This window comes from Ascaphus truei, chromosome 1 (assembly GCF_040206685.1).
Source record: "Ascaphus truei isolate aAscTru1 chromosome 1, aAscTru1.hap1, whole genome shotgun sequence".
Taxonomy (NCBI): Eukaryota; Metazoa; Chordata; class Amphibia; order Anura; family Ascaphidae; genus Ascaphus; species Ascaphus truei.
The window spans coordinates 42,860,121-42,883,629 of NC_134483.1; the positions used below are offsets into that span (position 1 = coordinate 42,860,121).

The following is a 23,509-nucleotide window of genomic DNA, read 5'->3' on the forward strand; positions in this document are numbered from 1 at the left end:
GCTGAGATACACCTAACTTGAACAAGCAGACGAATAAAGTATCTCTGTTCCTGCGGTCACTCTTAGTACCGAAGTGTCTGTACCAACTACCCTGCTGTGAGTGTTTATAACCGTTTTTAACTGCTTATAAACCTAACTTTACTACTCTATGGGCCTTGCACTTTTTTCTTTTTTGTCATCCCCTGTCTCTAGTTTCTCCTGGTCCCGAGGTTGGATGTAAAGAGGCTGCAAACCAATTTTTTGCAATTCAAGATTGGACTCTTTATTTGGGCACACAATATGTGAAAATCTTCTAGATATTAAGTTTCAATTCTTTATTTATTGTTTCAAGTAATTGTTTTCTTTTAAATTCACTGTGTTAATCCCTTTCCTTTTTTTTATATGTCATTTTATATATATTAATCTATAAGTAAGAGCGCCGGTGGACACAGTTAATAGCAGAGGGGTTAACACCCACCTGTCCCTGACTGTGTCAAACTCATTCATTAACCACATTATAATCACTCCCTGACCCTGCTTGTTTCTCCCTGCCGACACATGGCTAAGGCTGCGATTATAGTTGCCGCGACGGCACTTGCACACGAGAGGCGCATGACAGCGTTTTGGAAAGACAAAATATTTTGTCTTTTCCAAGCGACGGCCGCGTCACGTGAAGTGGTACAGCCAATGAGGGCGAACCGCTCACATGACGTCACGGCCACGCCTCCCCATCGCCCAAAAGCAGAGTTCATATTCGTGCGAGCGACAGGAATGCGCCACGTGCACGTGCGGAGTATAATCTCAACAGTGCAGCTCCAAACAGGCCGGAGCAGTCCTATTCCCCCTCCTCCCCGGTATCATACTTAGAGGGGGGAACTGTGTTTGTGCGAGTTCTCTCAGGGAACATCCCCTTCCCCCTAACCCCCCTCATTTTCTGGTCCCCCTCTGCCAAAAGCTTTTAATTTCGAAATATTAAACAGGGGGATGGAAGGGTGAGAAACTATAGGTAGATAGACTACAATGTGACAAAGGTGATATAGATATATATCCACACACACACACACACACACACACACACACACACACACTTATAGTATCAACAGTAAGCCTCCCCATTAGTAATGGAGTTTATAAAGAAGAGGCTAGTGGCAGAATAATAAGCATCCCTTTATTTTCAGGGGCTGGTAATGGCTGTAGTAATAGAATGAGCCAGTAGAGAATAGAAAAGTTTAGGCATACGTGTCAATCAACAGGTTTCTAAAATAAGTGATGTGTGCTAGTTATTGGGGAGGTGAGTTGTGTATTGGGGAGATGGTGTGGTTATGTGTATTGGGGGCTTGGTGTGCATTGGGGAGGAGGAGTTGTGGGAGCGAGAGAGGTGGGAGCTAAAGAGGTGGGGGGATGGGGGGGGAGAGGTGGGGGGGGAGAGGTGAGGGGGGTTAGGAGAGAGAGGGGATAGGGGGGTCTCGCAAGTCCGCCGAGACTGGGGGGAGGGGGGCCAGTGGACAATAGTCCTGGGCCCCGGGAAAGCGGCCTGCAGCGCTGAATACCGCCACCTCTTTCTTTACGAAAAAAGTGCATGTGTAACGAAAAAATTTTTAAAGGAGCATTACGTCTACATTTTTTATATTTTACACAAGCTCATGGAAGTTAGCAAGAATCAGACAATGTCCATGAAACATTTGACTTTAGGCCATGAGAATAAGAAAGACCTTTATACCAGAACCTCAGGTTTTATTCGTTATTCGACTGTACATAGATAAGTGTGTACAGTATGTAATCAGTCATAACTGTTTTTTTACTATTCGATTTATGAACAAACAAATCATAATTTTCATGTCAATCCATAGAATCTAGAAATAATGTACTGAAAAGGAATTGAAGTATGATTACAAACAAACATGTATAATAAAACAACAGCAATAAAAGAATCATACACTTATGTATTCAATAAAAATAAATGAGAATGCAAAACATTTAATTTAGTGAAAATGTCTGTATTGTGTTTGGGAAACTTTTTTGCTAATTTCTTAAGCTGCTTGCATATTCGTTAAAGCTTTTTCCAATGCCTACTGTATACTCTTGTTTTGTTTGTACAGTATATTTCCCACTGTAATAAATAGCGTCTTTAGGCCATGGGCGTCATCCTCTCTGGGGAGAGGAAGAGAGATAGACAGGGGCGACTCACTAAAATATGATATGGGTTATCGCGCAGTGATCCTTTGTTAACTGGCATTTAGGTGAATGGTGGTTAACACAGGATTGCAGTACAATAAGCCGTATTGGACATTATTGAATCCTGGCAGGTGATTTCCGGGAATAAAATCAACAGAATGCAATAGGAAACGCATTTCATAGTAATATGGAACTGATACATTTCTTATCCAGAATAAATATTAAAACGTTTTCAGGTTGCAATCTTTCAGCCCAAGAGGATCCCGAGATGCACTGCAAATCACAGAACGGCTAACGACTGCAGCATAAATACACTGCTACTTTGGACAAAGCACTTCCAACAAAATTGCCGACAAAAGAAAAAGCCTACTGTTTCATATACCTGCGATGGTAACAGATTTGTAAGCATAAGTAACACAGGGTTCAAGTGCCCCCTTAGTGAGATCAAAAGATGGCCATGACACAGTTAGAACACTGCCATCTGTGCGCCACTGTCACGCTAAGAGCTATAGAAAGCTGTTTCCCCATCACAATAGCCACAGAGGAAACAATGTCCGAGAACACTTCTCTGGGACTGAAAAGTGAAACACTTGCTAAATGGCTTCAAAACGGGAAGAATTTCTGTCAAGCAGAATTAGTAAGCTGCGGTACTATTATTTCCGGAGCGTGGCTACTGTTCATTGAACAAACCGTTCAAGAGTAATTGCAACATAAACAAGAGAGGTAAGAAGGTGTGTACAGTATACTGTATATTTAACATTTTTGTTGGTTTGAGGAGAGGGAAAAAAAAACTAGGAGATTTTTGTTTTTCCTTTTATTTTATGTAGTTTTGCTGTTACAAAGGGCGAAATGTGACTGAAAATGATGCTTATTTCAGGTTACCAATTTTCACTTGAAGTGTACAATGCTCAGTTTCTCTGGTGTTTTTCAGTTATAAAACCTGAATCCCTAACAGTACTGAAACGCGGCTTTCTTTCATTTGTCTGAATGTATTGCCATCATACCAACTATACAGCTCTTGTATATACATTTCCAACCTACCCACTTAAGTATTGGGGGCAGCACTGTGGAGAAATTCCAGTATTAATCATTTTGTTTACATCGGTTAGTTTTTTTTGTTTTCATTCTATTAAAACAAGTCTGTTGAAACTTCCCATGGAAGTCCCCCGATGAGCACTATAGCAGTGCGATTAATTACCCCCATAGTGTGCTTACCGTTTCACTGCGAAGGAGCAAGAAATAAAATACTCATTTGGGCTATATTTACTAAACATTCTTCTGCCTTATGGCACTTTCTGCGCTGAAAGACACAAACTTGAATGGTCTGTAAAGTGCTGTATGGTGTCTTTCAATCCCAGGTGTGATAGGACAAAAGTCTGCTTAGTAAATACAGGCCTATGTGTTTAACAGATAAAGTAGAGTTAGAAAAACCCACCTTAAATATTGACAAATACCGTCATGATAAAAACTTTTGCAAAATGACCAATATTTACGTATTCATCATTAGTCCACCTTCACATATGTGACGGTCAAAGGCTAATAAAAAAAAGACATGCTAGGCACTCCGGGTATGGTATAGTAAAATAAAAATGGCGTTAACCTACCATCAAGAAAACAGTGCCTCTCTGTACCTTACAAATTCAACCGTTTCTAACTCCTTGATGACACCTACACACAATTTAATTACTATTATTACAAAAAGTCCTTCTGAAAAGGCTGGATGACAGTAGAGCATGTTCAGGATGAAGCAGAAATGAATGTACTGCATCGATGCCGATAATGGTAAGCTGCTGTACCATCACCATGCGAGGGCAAATACACCCCCCACCCCAGAAAAAAACAGAAGAAACAAGGTTCGAGATGGATATGAAGCCACGACTATGTCAGAATTTGTATTGATTTTATGCTTTTAGCCCCATAAGGAATATGGAAGAATGATTTCTATTTATCTGCTGTATACTATAAATTTTCAGCACACATTCCTTCTCCTGATAGTTAAATAATAATACTGCTCAACCCCCTTAGAACGCTGTGCTTGGGGTCCAAAGAATCCCATCGCGTTATAAGCGGATCGCATTAGAAATAATATACAATTGTATGCGTTGTACAATAAAGTATTTAAGATACCAATAATCGTGTTGTAAAGCAGGGGGGCGCAAACTTTTTTCCCTGCGCCCCCCTGCCGGCTGTCCCCTCACTCCCGCGCCCCCCTCCCAACCCCAACTTACCCGCGCTCCGGCGTAATGACGTCACGTTGCCATAGCAACGTGACGTCACATGACCTCGCAGCGTCATTTTGACGCCGCGCTGCCATGGCGACACAGGGAGGAAGCCGCCGGAGCCACGGTAAGTTAGGTTTACAGAGGCCCGGCAGCTCCCCCGGCACTTAATTTAAGTGCCTTCGGGAAGCGCACGGGGCCTCTGTAAACCCCGCACCCCGCGCCCCCCGTCGGCAGTGTCGCGCCCCCCCTGGGGGTCGCGCCCCACAGTTTGCGCACCGCTGTTGTAAAGTATTCATAAATACGAAAATTGGGAGCCACGCTAGCATCGCGTTATAAGGGGATTCGCGTTGTAACGGATCGCGCTATAACGGGGTTGAGCTGTACTCTTCAACCCCATTAATATTTGTCCTGGTCAGGTCACAAAATAAAAAGAACATTACTTCTATAGGTTCTTTCAGGTCAGAATAACACTTGGTGTAAAAAAAAAAAAAAATTGTGTGATATTTTGTCACAAAGGCCTGATCCCTCTCTTGGATTCCCCGTACGGAAAAGGAAGTCCACCTATTTCATTGAGATCACGAAGATCTAGGAAAGCTGTAATAATCAGCTCTTCACATGATCAGAAATCTTATGATGTGCAGATGTAGCTAGACAACGTTCTGACTGGAAGAATTGTGTGAGAAACAGCGAGAAAATCTCTCCGTGGCCGGTCCCATTCAGAAGAACGGACAACCCCCCTCTCCCCCCCTCTCCCCCCCTCCCCTCATTAGGCAGAAACTTTAACCGTCCCTGGAGGCACAAGATTCTGCACTTCTCTGCAGCTCCGGGCACAGTAACATTGGCCTACATCCGTACAGTGACTCATGTGGGCTACCTGAATTCCAGCTCGAGACATTCACTGAATATGAGGACACTGTAAACCAGTAGTGCTCCCAACTTTTTATGCATAGTAACTGTCCGAACACATACATACATATTTTTTGTTGGACACGGGTGGCACTTTAATGTCATGGTTTTCCACGTACAGTTTGCTTTGCTGCAGATATATCTTTGCGACAATTTGCTTGGGGGATGTGACACACCAAGGTGTTATGAATGACACCCAGGGGGTGAATCGCTGCTCTAAAAATTGTAACTCCACGGTCTTGATACATTATTTTGTTTTAGATTTTATTTTTTTTGCCACAACGCCAACGTTTTTCATTTGTATGCACTTGTTGGAACATTTAGGCATAGGACCCTTCATACTGCATATTTCCTGTGTCCGTCACACTGCGATTACATTTTTCTACGACGTACATCCACTAGTAGCTCTAACAATATAAGTTAATAAAAACTAAAATCATACTCCTCTTTCTAAAGAATGAAAGCTGCAAAGAGAAAACATTTGAGACCTCACAGAAGTCATAAAATAAAGCAAAGATGCAAAGAAAAAAAAGGCAGACAGTTGGAAAACCAGGGAAAGCGAGCGAGAGACAGAGAGAGAGAATACCTTCATTGACCGAGAAACAGGAATGTAAAGTGCGATCAGAGCCAGAGTAATCGGCTTCAGTGCTAGCAGAAGCATCAGGAGCAACAGCTTGCAGAGGAGACAAGAGAAAAGAAAGACAAAGAAGAATATGAGGTACAGTGGTACTTTCAGTTAACACAAATCAGCGTTACCACAGAAACAGCCAGAACAGAAAGTGGGCAATAACACAAGAATGCAGACTCAAGCAGTTATTGGAAACGTAGCATCGGGAGGCAGGAGACGAGAAATACAAAACAGGTGCAGGAAACAAACGCTGCAACAGAAAAAATCCCCTCCCCTCCTTGATTTAATCCCACCAGTGCCAGAAAGGTTAATAACGTATTGCTATCCAATGAGCTGCCGCTTTCTCCAACACCGAGGAGGTTCATCTGCTCAGAATTGTAAAGTTACTTAGCCCGAGGTGAAACAAAAATAATTGATCCAATTAAATGTTTTCCATGTTAAATGATAGTTATAGATATTGACTATTACACAGGGAGCAGGAGCAGGACCCTGGACCATTTATATCGCCCCTTTTTAAATCTTTCCTTTTTTTTGTGTGTGTCAGATGGAAGGTTTTGCTACATTTTATTGCAGTGTAGTATGTGTTGTGGATCCCTTCTACCACATACCTTATATGAGCTGGAATGATGATCCTGGCTCCTCTGCAAACACCCCTAAGTTAAAGCTGCAGTTCATTTTTTTTTTTTTTTTAATTTATTTTTTTACTTCAATAGTTTTATGTGTGCAATCTCTAATTACCTAAAGAACTGTATAGCTGCCAGTCAATTCGTTCTCCATGTATTGATAGGTCGAAATTTGGTGACATAATTAGTGAAGGGATCTGTTTATATTCTGCTTGTCTGTCAGTGGAAGCTCATGAATATTCATGAGCAATTCTGCACTGACATGTGCTAGAGGGAGGGCAGGGCTGACAAAGGGGTGTGCCAGGGCTTGTTACAGGACATGAAGGGGCAGTGCCTTAGCAAATGGCTGTTAAATTAGAATACAAGAAAATTGGTCTTTAAAAGTTGTTTTTTTTAAAACAGAAAATGCTAAAAATATTTTTTCTTACTACAGAACTGATTTATTAAAAAAAACACATGCAGGATATTGACTGAACTGCAGCTTTAAGTACCCTCCATAGACTATTCAAGAAGTTATATTTTGTCTATGTTTGTGTGCCCCTGACCCTTTGTTTTTTTTTTTCTTTTGACCATTACACAATATTGTTATAAAAATGGAAATTACATTTTAATGCAAGTGTATTATACATAGTGTTTACTTTCAAAGTTAATCAATAAAGGGAAGGGGGAAAAGGTTCAAACCAGAATACCAAAAGAAACATTTGTTTTCATAAAATGCTCTTTTTTCTTGCGGCGAGTTCCGGTATTTCTATGTGCCGACTGTTCAAAAGTAATAATAAGAACTCCAGCCACAGCAATGCACCGCTGACTGAATTAGCATATGAAAAGACAAGAAGGGCCTTATGGTGCACACATTGTATAACTGGAGGTCAATGTTAAGATTTAGAGGTCACTGCTTGACACTTCCTTCCTATAGAGAAATTACCATATGTCATGCACAACCAGCTTCAAATTAATCCTTCTCCTGCAGAACGACAATATGCTCGGGTTCCTGCACAGGTTAAACAATGTTTTGTAAAGGGGATGTTTGCTTTTCATGCAGTGCACTCCCTTTGTCGCCTTAGGACATCTGCATGAAAACTATCTTTTCCATAATTCAATGCAAATGCATCATAATGTCACAGAGGCACGTGTACGAGGGCAGGATGGCAAAACTCCCCTTATGCAAGGTTTATGACTACAAACAAGAGCTTAATTCTAAGGAGGAGGGGGTAACATTTGCATTCTATCTTACTCACGGGAAAGCATATGTATTCAAAATAAGTATCTATTATGTAGCCGCTAAATAACTACAACATGAAGCAAAAACACAAAAGCTACAGAATCTGTGGGGTTGTACTTTAAATGGCAAAATCCAAGTTCTCAAACATCCATGGTTAGTGTCCCTTATCCGCTTGCCTTTACTTTTGTGCAAAAACACCAGTTAGAAGTGTCAAGTCGGGGGAAGAATGCAAAGCAGCAATCAACAGGTCACAGATTGGGCTTCAGGGTCCTCTTCAGAAAATGACAATTGTACAATGATAGACATTAATGTGCAAAACTAAAAGAATACAACATACTTTTTATAATAAGAGAATTATTTTATCAATAAGGCTTTTTAACACTTATTTGGGGGGAAAAAATGTACCTTCATATTGCCCGCGACTTACTGCAAATATGGAATACAGCAATGTCACTAGATAAAAGAGCTATACAGTATGATTTAAAAGCCATAGGGGGGTGTTCGTGAAGTGATGGAAGCGATCCTTCACTGAGAATGATTGGCTATTCATTAGCATAGTGACACACTTAAGGTGACGACAATGTGTTTTTATCATAAGTGGGAATTTCTGTTTGTATTTTATCTGAAGCACGAGCATTCTTTGGTTTAATGGAGAACATAGCCAGGTTAGGAACACAGCATCTGGGTGCTGAGAGACTTGGCATGTTCTTCTGTCGGGCAGAACCCAAATGGTTAAACATACTTTTCACAAACAGGATTTTCTGCCCTGGAATTCTGCCGGGCTGATTGATAACCAGGACTCTCAGCAACGCATTGCTTGGTTCCGAAACTGGCTCGTTAGGAAGCTCTTGAGGAGAATATACGTGTGCGCCCACCGGGTGTCAATGCAAGGGCTGTTGTCCTGCAAGGTATCAGCACAGACCAATAGTAACCTGAACTTTATAGGCATAAGTAGAATGTGTTTGCAGTGACTAATATTAAGAAAGTTGCAGATATTTTAAAGACCATCATTAATCTCATGTGAGCCAACATTTGATGTACCTGAAAAATGAATAAAGGCACACTGAACTATGAAGCAAGTCAATATAAACTGCTAGAACAAAAATGTACCTTGCTCTTCAAACTAGACTCTAGTTCCCATGTCACTCAGTATCTAGCATTTTATGCTATCCATCCCAGGGGAAGGCTGCTACAAATCCTAATCAATCTTTCACTATCTTGATGTAGAACATCATCCCTTTTAAACAGCTGGACTTTAGCATTTTAAACACACACACACAATGAAAGTAACACCGTAACAGTATATAAGGCGATATATACTATAGTTTTGCTGTTAATACTGCATATGAATGGCAATACTTTTTGTAAATCGATACCATAGCTTTGGGTTCCCCTGTATTTTAATGAAGTGGGGAAGTCAACGGTCTGAAAAGTTGCAAGACTCATGTGCCCAAAACAGAAGTAGTAGCGCTATGCAAGGCACTGTAGGGTGCAAATTTGAGAAGCAGAGGGATGAGACAGACCTGCTTCCTACGCAATTCTTCTGCTGCTGCAGTCTTTCCAATGCTGGTGCCCAACAGTGGATGAGTGGCGATTTTAAGGTACCAGTGGAGGTAAACTACATGTGAGCCCTGCTATACAGGAAATTTGCATTTCAACATACCCACAAAATGTGTAACCCCTCAAAGTTTATTTAAAAAAAAAAAATTTAAATTATGCTGTTGGCGTCATTAAACACATATAATCAACTTAAACCATTGTAATCGCGTTTAAGTCAAACATTTGGCCGGTTTGGTTTCATTGGAAGTTAAGATTTTATTTTTTATTGGGGGCATCTGAATAGGGGGATTATGGTCAAAAACAGGCCCTAGTGAGGTTAATGGAAACAGTTGGATGTGAAAGAGCCTATAAAGATAACAGATGCGGGGAGAGAGGAGAGCTTTTCCTGCACAAGCTCCTGTTGAACACACAGTGAGATCAGACAAGGAGAAGAACTCAATCCTCTGACTCTTGCTTGTTTACAAACTAAATTATGATTGAAACTTCTGCACCAATGTCTGATTTTCATTAAAAGAAAAAAATAATAAGAAAAAACAAATAAATATCGGTCAATGACATAGCGTTAACCCCTTAGAACAAAAATTAAACAAATTGTGCATTTGCAAGTTTAAGAAGATTACCTTTTTCATTTAACGGTGCAGTGGGCACTATATAAGGTGCCACAACATCTGCCCCAGTAGTTGGAGGTCAGAATAGCCAGGAGTCAGCAATTCGTCCTGTGGGGTTCACAGGAAATGTGCCCATGCTCCCAATATTATCAGACGCAAGCAGCACAAATCCTCCTACTGGATGGAAGCTTTGCTACTTTGCTTGATGTGAGATGACATGGTGGATCACATGGCCGCCATGGGGGGGTGCCTTGCTATAGCTCACAGTATTACACCACAAAACAGGAAGAAAAAAAAAAAGAGGGATGGGGAGGTGGGGGGTTGGGAGACCGTTTTTGCTCCATCTGCTTTTATCAGGCTCTCGCTCTGATCTAATTATCTAAATGTGTTTAAAAGCAAGGTGCTCAAGTTAACAAAAACCCTGGCATTATAAGAATTATAAGTATCACAGTTACCTTGTTTTATCTGTCCTTGCATTACATTGCTGGAATTTTGCGGGGAAACCTTCCCTTTGATCGATTCTGGAGATCCAGATTTAGGAGGCCTGAAACAAACACATGGCTTATTAATTAGCATATTTCAAAATGTACATTTAAAATGTCTACTTCAATCCAACAGTTTTGTCCATAGCAAAGCTGGCTCTTCTACTTAACCTATTTTGATGGTGAAAACAAAGAAATTGACGTTATATATAAACTACCTCAAGTCCAGTCATCATAGCCACCAAGTATGACAGTTGACTATTTTTAACTTCACACATCATGACACATGTAATAGAAAATATACACTGTTCCTTGCCTCATTGTTTATATCAGCCAATTATTTTGTTTAGTCAGAATAATTTATATATCAGTACAATTTGCTTTTAATTCCGGTATGTAAAGCAGATATCTCCGGGTCTGGACCACACTATTTTTAGCTCCGGGGACGCCCTGGCTCTTTAGAAACTTACCGGTAAAAGTAGTGTATTCCTGTTTCCATCCGGAGACACAAAGTTGGCCAATAGGAACCTGCAACGTCATCTGTTGCAGCTTCTGATTGGTCCAAGTGACGCAGAAGGTACTGGGGCTACTTTTACTGGTAAGTGCCTCAGGGACCTAGGAGGTCCCCGGGGCAGAAATCAAAGTGGTTAAGCTCCGAGGGAACCCCGCTTCCCTTCCTAGAACAAAAAAAATGGGGGAGCCAGAGAAGGCACTGCAGCATTGGTGCTAAATAGGACACATATTGTACATCGAACCATACACATTAAGTGTACATTGCATCCAATAAATGTGGAATACAACTTTGCAAACAAACTGATCTCAACTAGAGATGTTAAGAGCCGTCTTGTTTGCACTGCAATGGAACCAGCGTTTGACCATGGTAATTTAGGTAATTGCATGTGAGCTAACCGTGTATTCTTTCAGAGAGATGCAAGTATCTATAATAATCTAATAAATGTTTAAATGTAAACTGTGCTGAACCATCAAATCCATCCAATATTAAAAATAAATGACGTTTTTAGATATGTATTTTATTTGATTACTATTTTGATTTAGGGCCCGTCTAGTTTTGTACCTGTGTGGCGCTTTCTTCATGTGATCTCCAATAAATGTGGCATTGGTCATGCTCATCAAGGTATTTGCCAAGGATATTAGTGAGAGGAGATGTTGAGTGGTGACAGCACGTGACACTCCATAAGTGCCCTTCCCAATTCCTTCACCAATTGACATTTTTCTTCCAACACCTACATTTCCATCTGATGCTTTACAAACTGTCTGGTTAAATCCTGGAAGCATTAGTGACATGTGGCCACCTCTTGAGAGTAGGCCAAAGGAAACAGGACAGTGTGGTTTAAGCATCCCAAGGCGTTCAAGGCAAACATCATCTAGTACTGCATTTAAGCCCCAGGCATGAAGACAAGACATAAAGAGCTTTGCAGTGTCCATAGTTAGGTTGTACTCTAGTAATGTTAATGGCTTGGTTTTGCTGGAACGGTACTCTGGGTCAGTTTCGTTCCTCTTCTGTCTCATGGCTTCTTCATCTTCATCATCATCGTCAAGGAGATGTTCTTTAATGTTCTCTTTGATTGTTTCCTTGACCTGTTGGAAAAGCACTGCTGCTCGTTTACCAGCCAGGAAAGAGCCGCCTTTGTCAGAACTGCCAGATGCTTTATGCAAACTCTCTGGGGAGATAAGTGCAGTATTTGGCCTGGAGGCTTCTTCAGTGAGTAGCTGAATAATTAGGGCTTCTACATCAAAGAAGAGCAGGTGTATGTCCGAGTCAGTTACATTGGTCTTTATTGCTTGAACCATCAGGGAGTTATGAGAATATTTAGGCAAATTCCCCTGCAAAAAAAAAAAAAAGTGAGAAAAAAAAGGTAACACTGGTTTTTCATTATTTCTAGGTCAAGTCACCTGTATCTGCATATTTCAAGAGCTAAAAGTTAGATGTTAAAATATAACTCTACTTAAAAACAACAAGATATATACACACGCGCGCTGTGACTATTCGGCTAGTAGTCATTATTGGTATATGTCAGTATGTTGAAAATTGTTGCTCAAGTGTCAACATTTGAAACATTGAGCATTGAAATAATTATTTCACTTGTTCCCAGAACATCTCCAGCTTGTTTATATAGAGCAGAGATTGATTTATTAACTCACAAATATATAAAAGCACTAATGGCTAAATAGGAAATGCCTCTCCTTAGTATAGTAACAGTGCTGCCCCTGAAGTCTTTTCCTTAACCGGCGTTGTACTTTTTAGGATTTGGCAGCATCGTTGGGTCCAATGCTCAGAAATGGCAAATACAGAGACGAGATTTCTGCTATAAATAAACATGAAGTAAACATTTATCTTTAAATAAGTCACCTTACTCTGCATACACATTAAACTTTAGGTATAGAAATAAAATCAGCCCCAATCTACATTTTTGCTGAATGATCAGGGCTGATAACCTGTGCAGTCACTTGTATGATCAAGACAGATTGCCAAAAACAACAGAGAAAAGGTACATTAGATTAGGCATGGAAAATGATCACTGCTTATTCAACTTTGTGCCCCAACCTACAATGCGATAGTAGTGCAGTAACTTTGTATACAAATAGATTTTTCTCTTCATAAACATGCGGTCGGAAATAAGTCCTTCACTAGGGTTTGTGTTGTCACAGTGAGACTGTTTAAACTTTCAGCAATCAAAGGTCAAGGTCCCGACTCCAGCACTTAAACATTTATCATAGGCAGAAGGTTTAAATCCCAATTTATAACAAACGCGGACAACTAAAACACACGCATTTATTTTGAACAGATGTGGGAGGAAACCCCAAAATGGAATCAGATTGCAGAAATGACCCCAAAAAATTAAAAAATTAGACCAAGTTTGTGTTTCTTGGAGTAAAAAAAATAATGTAAACACACACCCCTGGATGAAGCCCCCCCCACACACACTATAATATATACTGTATGAATATACTGTATACATACACGCTAGTAAAGACATTTATTATACCATTTGGTGTGCCTGCTTTTTTTCCTTTTTACCCATCTACGTAGTGGTTTAGTATTATTGTGTCCTCTCCCACGTTATTTGATGAAACAAACATCTGCATTTTGAAATGAATGAATACGGTTATGGAAATGTCAAAAAGCATGGCAACCAACACCAGTGTGCACACAAACTGCCTGAGTAAACTATTTATTCAAAGTATTGAACAGCAGTTTACAGGCGACACATTAGCTTGCACATTCTAAACCAAGAAGAAGAAAAAAAGTGATGGCCCTGTTCAGCACTACAAAGGGCAAGAAGGGTACAACTCAAGCAGAAAAAGAAAGCAGCTTAGCATGGACACGAAGCCCATTCTAAAGGAAGAGAAGCACGCTAATGCAAGAAACTTACGTCTTTCCTGACCCCTGTGCCCTTTATAAGCCGCACTACAGGACAGAAAGCAGCAGCTGGGAAGGAGGCCGAGGTAAACAAAGGGTGCTGCCATCCTTAGGGTTTTTAGCAATTCTAAGAGGACAAATCAGAGGATGGATCCTTTTCACCAAAGCCGTTATACAGCGCAATGCTTTGTCCAAATGTTGCACACCCAGATACGATGGCACGGAACAATGTTGGCACCTTCATTACATATCAACTTGAGCACGAAGGCCAGGACTTACTAAGCCGCCATGCAGGGCATGCCTCATCTGACGTTAACTGCTAGTGACTTAAAGGACAGTTCATGCCGGACCGGGGCGCGATACCCCGCATCCCGGCTTTGGAAGACCCGGCCTAAATAGGTTAACACAGCAGCCCTCGTATTACTACATTACCATTATATACCAAGGCATTTCCCACTGGCAGAGAGGCAAGGCTGAAATATGAATCGCAGCAATACAGAACAGAAGATCCCAGTCTACAGTTAAAAAAAAAACACAAAAAAACAATGTGCGTTTACAAATTGCAATTCGTTACAATTGTCACCTGAATAAGACTTGACCTTACTGCCAACAGATTTGATGTGACAAAACATTGGTCGAAACACAATTTCTGCAGCGTCACTATCGCCGCTACGGAGAATATTTTAAAGCATCAAAGTAAAGTAGAATTAGTGCAGCATTCTCATTCCTCTAGTGGTGATCCCTTATTCAGCGCCTAACGATATGCATTACAGAGAAAATAAACAAACAGTGGCTGTGCGCTCTGAATGGAGATGTTCGAGCTTACATTTTAAATGCTGCTAAAGCCTTTGCGATTTTTACTCGCACTGGTTTTGCAGCGGTAAACGTTGTTTGGGCATTGAATGGGAAACAGATCGCCCCACCTAACATTATTCTAAGCCATTAATCCACTTATCTACCTTCTCCTTAACTGCAGGTCCCCCTTTCAAAAAGTATATTGAGAGGAGTTCAAACTTATTTTTAACAAAGAAAAGCCATAAGGACAAGAAACTGCATAAATTCCACCAGGGTTATAATTTTTAGGACATGATGGGTACTGTAGGATTATATACTGTGCTGAAGCATGTGATTTTTAGGGGCAGATGTTCATGAACATAGTATAGAAGGTGTCACTGCCCCAAAATAGATGCGATTCATAACTTAAAACGAACAAAAAATGGAATTTCAAAGGGGTCGCCGCTTCCTGCTACATTCAGTATTATATTATTTTTATTGGTAAGGAAGGGAAGATAAGAAAGTGAATTCTGGATAGTGAGAGTCAGGGGCGGCCAACTCCAGTCCTCAAGGGCCACCAACAGGTCAGGTTTTCAGGATATCCCTGCTTCAGCACAGGTGACTCGGCACATTGGCAGCCACCAATGCTGAAGCAGGGATATCCTGAAAACCTGACCTGTTGGTGACCCTTGAGGACTGGCATTGGCCGCCCTTGATATAAGTGTACCATGTTTTCTGGAAGGCTAGCACCTTTATCAGGGCCCAATGTATGGCTTGCCAAGAGTCTCTCAGGTCCTAGCAGCAGAGAAACATTATGGAATACTATGCATCACTTATTCCTGACATTTTATTTGTTTTATATGTACAACAAAGACTAATATGGCCCTTAAAAATTGACTTTATGAGCTTTTAAATATAACCTGAGGCATAAGCATTCACTGCAAAGCTGCCACTTTTTTCTTTTCAACGCTAGATATGAACCTTGATTAGCCCCTAGCAGCATATATTATATGTTCCATCATCTCTGGAATTATATTCTTCAAAAATAGTTTAAATAATGATGCTTTGTTAAATATCATATTTAAGGTGTTCCACTTTGACGCATCGCTGAACTGTACCTTTACAATTTAATGTATGTAACCCCTATCAAACATGCAGTAGTTTTATTCTTGCAGCGATACCAAAAGAAAAGCAGACGTCTAAAGAAAACATACATAATGCATACAATTCGAGATGAGCATTGGAAAATGGCTTACAGGATGAGCCAATTATTTATTAAAAATATAAGACCCTACAAGATCTGTAGTATGTAATTACAGACTTCCAGAAAATGGGACGGTAATAAAACATTCTAATGGAGACGATATGAACAAAGTGCGTATTTCTGGCATATCATAAAGATGCAAAAACAAACTTGTAACTCGTCTGTTCAAAATATAAAAACTGTGGGGTTTAGCACAAATATATATATATATATATATATATATATATATATATATATATATATATATATATATATATACTTTGTTCATTATATATATATAATAACACTTACATATAAAAAAATTAACACAACTTCTCAAAGTTAAGTTACTAAAAAAAATATGTTTTAAATAAAAAATGCCTGCAAAACAACTTTTTTATTGATGTATACATCAAGTTTACAGTAAGGTTGATCGGTGGCAAACTGAATAGGTGTCCTTTTCCTATAGATTTTAGTCCTAGAGAAATGTGATGTATGCTCTGTTAAGCTCTTAATTAGCATGAATCATTTGTTTCAGGTCTTTGTAGCAACAAAGCTACATTAATTTAAAAAAAAAAAAAAAAAAAAAAAAATAAACTGGCTTCCGCCATTTGGATAAATATAAGTATTTAGCTTCCAAACCACATTAATGCAGAAATATAATGCCTGCTGTAGCGCTATTATCAGTTGCTAGTAGGGCACTAATATATTCCTCTGCACAGTACAAAGAGGGGATGGGGGGAATAGTGACATACAAAAGCTCAGGTCTACAAATATAATATTTAACAGACACAAACATTCATAGATATAAGGAAGTCTCTGTTCAGTGGCGCTAGGTTGAATCTAAATGAAACAGAGCAGAAATAGACACGTACATATGGATACTGCTTACATACACTTGCAAATCTTGATAAAATGACAGCATTTTTCTTGCAATTTAAAAAAAGCAGCTTAAAAAAAAAAAACATTTTCAAAAAAAGCTTTTTGTTTAATATATGCAGCCTTTGATCACCTTTACCTAAGCTGCCGATCGATTGGTTCTCCAGTGATTGATCAGCAAAATCTTGCTGCCCAGGGTTCACTAAATGGCTGTCTTTCAGTTTCAAATCAATCCTTCAGTCAGTGTAACTCAGCAGCGACAATGTATTCTTATATTACTACGGCATCATTATTGTTACAGGTTGCAGCTCAAACTGCTGGGAATATTGGCAACAAATTATCACAAACAGGAAGGTGTTACAAAGATCTAACACTGCTGGGGAGGTGTTTAGAAATCAAAAGATTATCAGTATATATTAAAAAAAAACCTCATAAAGAACTGGCATTAAGAGCTGTAAAAAAAAAAAAAAAAGGTAAAAGTATTATTGAATACTAGAGAACTGATTTAAAAAAAATAAAATAAAACCATGTACGATATTACTAGGGATATAGAGAGATATATAATGACAAAGAGCAGCTGGCGTCATGGTGCTTTACCCCAAATTATGAAGGTTAAGGGATAGACTCATGAAAATGTGATAAGTGCGATTGTAAAAAAAATTCACTATCCACGCGTATCGCACGGCCATGAATCTATCCCCCACAGGTCTGTGTCTTCAGGCTAGAGAGGATTGAGGGAGAGGAGAGCCAGAAAACAGATACCTGCTGCCTCCTGCTGGCAGCAGCGAGGTTACTGCAGCACACTGCAGAATATACAAAAATATTGCAGTTTTCCCAAATGAAAGCACCACCTTGGGAATCAGGCTGTGATAGGATAGATAGGATAGATATTTTAATTCTAGAACATACAGCTGCAGCGGCTGGTATTCAAAGAAATCACGGCGCCGATTTCATATGCTCTGCTGTACTCCACGCAGCATGAACGCGGCCAATCGCCCCAGGCACATGCGCTCATCGCGATTGCTTTGCTGAATTTCTTGGATTCTGTTTCTTTGGGTGCAATGAAATGAATGAATTGTAATGTGTATAGTACTGTGCTACTGAGCTAGTGTGTCAATTTAAGGTCTTTAAAAACCAGAACTCTAAAATGCCATTTTCTGCACTCACGTCTTAAGGCGGTAAGGTTGGAAGACATCCCGCGTCATGACATCGGTATTCCGATATACACAACGCGTGATTTGTTTGAATAACGGCCGCTGCAGCTGTAAATCCGGATAAACTTTTCTAAAATGTACTTGAGAAGTTTAAACCAATATTTAGCAGGTTTAGTATGTCTTCAGATCAAGCACTGTAGTCTTTTAAGGAATACAATATATATACTACATTTGAAAAACATTTTATTTATCACAAATGTGCCTCTTACCAGCAAAAAGTATAGCTACTATTAACTAATTTATAGACTAGTTCAATAGACCCCGAAGCGTAGTTTACACCTCCATTTAGGTCAATGCTTTTTTTTTGGCAGATTACCACTTTGAGGTTTATTAAATGAGTCCCTATGGGGTAGATGCTATATACTCTGAAGTCCCCATTTGGGACAGTAACGAGTGAAAATCGCTATTAAATTCAATGGAGATTTTTATCAGAAAAACGCCTGAACAGGCACTTCAGAGTGTACAGAATTTACCCTTCAGTGTTTGTGTTTCCAACACATCACTGTCACGGTAATGCTGCCCGCAGACCAGACCCATCCCAAGACTGAGGAGGAAAGTATAATACCACGCACCCGCAGCAGAGGGGCGTGTACGGAGTGTGGTAATTAGTTGCCAGGCCAGGAGTCTTTAGTAAGGGGACCAAAAGTACTTGCCGTGTCCGGAGGTAGAAGAATTGTGGTGATTGCCGTAGCCGGGGGTCGAGGGTGCCAGAGGTCCGGGAGGTAGAGGAGCGAGCCGAGATCGAAGGGCGGAGAGAGACTGCGTCGTGAGGAGTAAGCCGGGGTCCAGAGCCAGAGGAAGAGTACAAAGCCAAGCCGGGTCAAACCTGAAGAACATGAAGAACAAGAGCACACACTAATACTAGCCCAACTAGCAGAAGCTATGCAGAGCAATGATTTCCAGGGAGCACACGGGTAATATAAGTGGAAGGACCAATCAGGGAAGGAGGCGGAGCGGAGGTGTGCCGTGGAGCGCCTTGTGACTTGTGCAGGCTGTGATCCTTGCCTGTGATCAGCTGTGAAGTGTGAAAGCCGGAGCGGGCCTGCAGCTGTACACGGGGGGCGTGGCTAGAAGCCCAGAGGGGTGAAAAAACTACTGATGGAGGCGCGCGCTGTGTAAGATCCTCCTACGCGCGCCCCGACAAGATGGCGGCCGCAATAGCCAGTGCCGGGCGGGATCGCCGAGTCCCACGCCGAGGATACATCAGCGGGAGGCGAGGGGCGGCAGCAACAACCACCGAGACAGGTAAGGAGGTGTTGCGTGAGCCCTGCTTCCTGACAGTACCCCCCCTCGAGGATTGGACTCTGGACAATCCTTCCAAGGCTTTAACGGATTCTTCTTATGAAAGCTAATTTAAGCGTGATGGGGCGTGAATATGACCTCGGGGAAGCCAGGTGTGTTCCTCAGGACCGTAGCCCTTCCAGTGGACGAGAAACTGGACCTTACCCCTGGAGAGACGTGAGTCCACTATAGACTATTTCGTACTCCTCGTGTCCTTGAACTATCACAGGGTCGGTCTACGGGAATAATCTGGAAAGAGAGTACTCTGTACAAAAGGCTTCAATAACGAGGTATGAAAAACGTTGGGTTTCCTCATTGCTGGTGGAAGTTGTAGACGGAAGGAAATTTGTTCCAGTATGGAAAAGGGTCCCAGAAATTTAGGTGCCAATTTTGGGGTAGGAGTTTTTAGTCAAATATTTTTTGCCGAAAGCTAGACCTTATCCCCTGGCTTGTATCTGGGAGAAGCTTGGTGACGTCAGTCAGCCTTGAGTTTGAACCTTCCTGCATCCTCCTGGAGAGATGACTGAACCTTGGTCCAAGAGTCCTGAAGTAAGGAGATCCGTTCGTCGGCAGCCGGCACTCCTGAGGGAGTATTGGAGATGGGAAGGCTAGCAGGATGGAATCCGTAATTTATAAAAAAAATGGGGATTCGCAGGTAGACTCGTTCTTCAGGGAAATAATAGCAAACTCTGCCCAAGGCAGCAGTTCCGACCAGTTATCTTGGGTCTCGAACACAAAACAACGCAGATATTGCTCTAACCTCTGGTTGACTCTCTCCGTTTGTCCATTTGTTTGAGGATGATATCCTGAGGAAAAAGATAGTGAAATACCGAGTCTTTTGGAGAAGGCCCGCCAGAACCTGGATACGAATTGGGAGCCCCTTTCAGAAACTATAGAAGAGGGAATCCCATGAATCTGAAAAATTTCCTTGGAAAAAAATGTCCGCAAGGGTGGGTGAGGTGGGCAGGCTCTTGAGGGGAATAAAGTGTACCCGTTTAGAAAAGCGATCTATCACTACTAAGATGGTGTTCATCCCTTTAGATCTAGGTAATTCAACAATAAAGTCCATAGAGATATGGGACCAGGGGCGTTCCGGAATAGGTAAAGGCATAAGTAAGCCAGAGGGTTTCTGTCGGAGGGCTTTGAGCGCAAGTGGGACAGGCGCTGGTGAATTCCCGGATGGTTCTAGCCATATTAGGCCACCAAAAGGTACGTTGGATAAGGTCCAGGGTTCTCCGGAAGCCGGGATGTCCTGCAGAGCGGGCAGAATGACCCCACTCTAAGATTTTGGGACGAAATTCATGGGCAGCATACAGACTCCCTTCTGGTACCTCTAGACCACCCGGAATGTTCCTTTGAGCCCTAAGGATCTTGTCCAGAATGTTGAATGAGGCCGCAGAAATTATAAGTCCCTTGGGCAGAATAGTCTCGGGAACTTCTTCGGGTCTCTCCTCCAGGGAGAGCTGTCTAGATAAGGCGTCCACCTTTACGTTCTTGGTGCCCGGGATGTATGATAGGGTGTACTTAAATCTGGAGAAGAGTGCCCAGCGAGCCTGGCGGGAGCCCAGGCGACGTGCAGTCTCAATATAAAGAAGGTTCTTATGGTCAGTAAGAATAGAAATTGGCTCTCTAAACCCCTCCAGAAGGTGTCTCCACTCCAGAAGAGCCATCTTAATAGCCAGCAGTTCTCTATTGCCCACATCGTAGTTCTTCTCAGCAGAGGAAAAAAAAATTGAGAAAAAAACGCAGGGGTGCAACTGGTCTTGCGGGGAAGATCTTTGAGAGAGCACGGCTCCTACACCGCAATCCGATGCATCAACCTCCAGGATAAAGGGCAGACTCGTGTCAGGATGTCTAAGAATAGGGGCGGTAACAAATGTACGTTTTAAAGTTTCAAAGGCTGAGGCTGCCTCAGGAGACCAAGCTGAGGGGTCGACTCCTTTTTTCGTGAGAGCGGTGATGGGTGCAATTATGGTGGGAAAATTCCGAATAAACCTTCAATAGTAATTCGAAAAGCCTGAAAAACATCGAATAGCCTTGAGGGAATTGGGCTGTGGCCAGTTGAGAATGGCTTTGAGTTTCTCGGGGTCCATAGAGAAACCTTTGTTAGAGATGATGTATCCAAGGAAGGGCGTAGAGGACAGAAGAAAGGCATTTTTCCATTTTGGCGTACAAGTGATTGGAACGGAGGCGGGAAAGGACGAGCCTGGTGTGTCGAATATGATCCTGGAGATTGCTGGAAAAGATGAGAATATCGTCTAGGTATACGATAACAAAAGAATCGAGTACGTCTCAAAATTTTTCGTTTATGAAGTCCTGAAAGAGCGCTGGGGCGTTACAGAGCCCGAAGGGCATCACCAAGTATTCGTAGTGACCGCTACGTGTATTGAAGGCGGTCTTCCATTCGTCACCCTCCTGAATACGAATAAGGTTGTACGCCCCACGGAGGTCCAATTTCGTGAAGATCTTAGCCCCCTGGAGTCTATCAAACAGTTCGGATATGAGGGGGTACCGTTTCTTGACCGTGATCCGTTTGAGGCCCTGATTGTCGATGCAAGGTCGGAGAGAGTTGTCCTTTTTAACGAGAAAAAAAACCGGCACCGGCAGGGGAGGATGAATGGCGTATGAAGCCGTTCGTGGTTTTCACGGATGTATTCGTCCATGGCCTTGGTCTCTGGAACGGAGAGAGGACAGGACTTGGATCTAGGAAGTGTGGCGTAAGGAATCAGGTCGATAGGACAGTCGTGGGGGGGCAAAAGTTCAGCTCTAGTCTTGCAAAAGACGTCCAGGAAATCGGAGTAGGCCTCTGGTAGGTCGATCTTAAGAGTTGACGGAACCTTAATCCCCGCGTGTTGCATGGGAGGAATGGTGCTAGAGATGAGTAACTCCTTCGGTCTTGGGTCCCATTGTATAGGAGTGCACGCCTTCCAGTGAATACGGGGATTGTGCTGCTGGAGCCAGGGAAGACCAAGGATTACCTGGGTCCCGGGGGAATGAATCACATCCATGTAAGGGTTTCAGTGTGGCCATCGGTGGAAGATAAGGTGAGGGGAATCGTCTCGAGAGAAATGAAGGCCGGTTCAAGGGTCGACCGTCGATCCCTTCTAGTCCGATGGGTACTCTCTTCCTAATGAGAGTAATATTATTAAGCTTCATGAATTCCTGATCCACAAAGTTCCCACCTGCGCCGGAATCAACACCAGAATGAAAAAGCTTCTTGGGAGCTCATCACTGGAAAGGGGGCAAGGAGAAATGGCACCCAGGGATAGCCCTTTTATACTTACTGGGTGGAGTCGTTTCCCAGACACAGGGTACAATTCCGAACCAGGTGTTCAGGGGATCCGCAATAGCACAGCCCACGGTCCCTTCGGAGTTGTTGTATCGGTGGCCGGGTCTGTTGAGTACCCAGTTGCATGGGCTCCGGTGGTTCCAGGGCTGGGAACCGGGACGACTGAGGTCTTGGAACCGGAAGAAACCTAGGAAAGGGGGCGACCAAAGGCACAAAACGAGGACGTTGGCGTTGAGCGTCGCTCCTGGGGGGCGCTGATCCATCCGAATACCCGGGCAATCAGTTCCTCCAACGCTCCTGGCCTGGGATGAGCAGCGAGTTCGTCCTTTACTGTATCCGATAACCCCTGCCAGAAGACGGCGATGAGTGCCTCCTGGTTCCAACGGGTCTCAGCTGCAAGGGTCTGGAATTCCAGAGCATATCTGGCCACGGAACGGGTGCCCCTGTGACAAAAGAAGAAGGGAAGAAGAGGCCATATCCTGGCGTGCGGGAGTGTCAAACACTTGCTGAAACTCCTGACGAAAGAGAGCATAGTCTTGAGTTATCTCTGGCCGTAATTCCCAAATCGGAGAAGCCCACGCCAGGGCGCCACCAGTCAAGAGGGAGTACATATGCGCCACTTTCTTACGTCCCGTGGTGAACTGAAGAGGCGCCATCTCGAATTGGACCTCACACTGGTTTAGGAATCCGCGGCAGGCCTTCAGATTGCTAGCGTAGGGTTTCGGTGCGGGTATATTGGTCTCTGGTGTGGCTGCGCCAAGAGATCCGGGCTGAAACGGGGAGGAAACGCTAGGTGGTGCACCCTGGAGAGAAAGGTTGGTTAGCCATTGAGCTAGGTCAGAGATCTGGGTGGACATGGTTTGGTTCTGTACCACTAGGGCCGAGAGAATTTGGTCTATGGTAGGTTCATCAGTCTCGATCTGGTCTGCGTCAGTTGGGCTCTGCATATTGTCACGGTAGTGCTGCCCGCAAACTAGACCCGTCCAAAGACTGAGGTGGAAAGTATAATACCACGCACCCGCAGCAGAGGGGCGTGTCCGGA

At 42.4% G+C, this 23,509-nt stretch overlaps 1 protein-coding gene across 1 annotated transcript in view; it reads right to left on the reverse strand.

Moving 5' to 3' along the window:
• The window catches only part of WDR7 (WD repeat domain 7), a 389,063-nt gene that overhangs the window by 341,786 nt on the left and 23,768 nt on the right, over nt 1–23,509 (reverse strand). The window contains exons 4-6 of the mRNA XM_075586908.1: nt 11,481–12,250; nt 10,379–10,467; nt 5,869–5,955 (exon numbers count right to left, since the gene is read on the reverse strand). Of these exons, the coding sequence (XP_075443023.1) occupies nt 5,869–5,955; nt 10,379–10,467; nt 11,481–12,250 (946 nt within the window). The remainder of the gene's footprint in view (nt 1–5,868; nt 5,956–10,378; nt 10,468–11,480; nt 12,251–23,509) is intronic.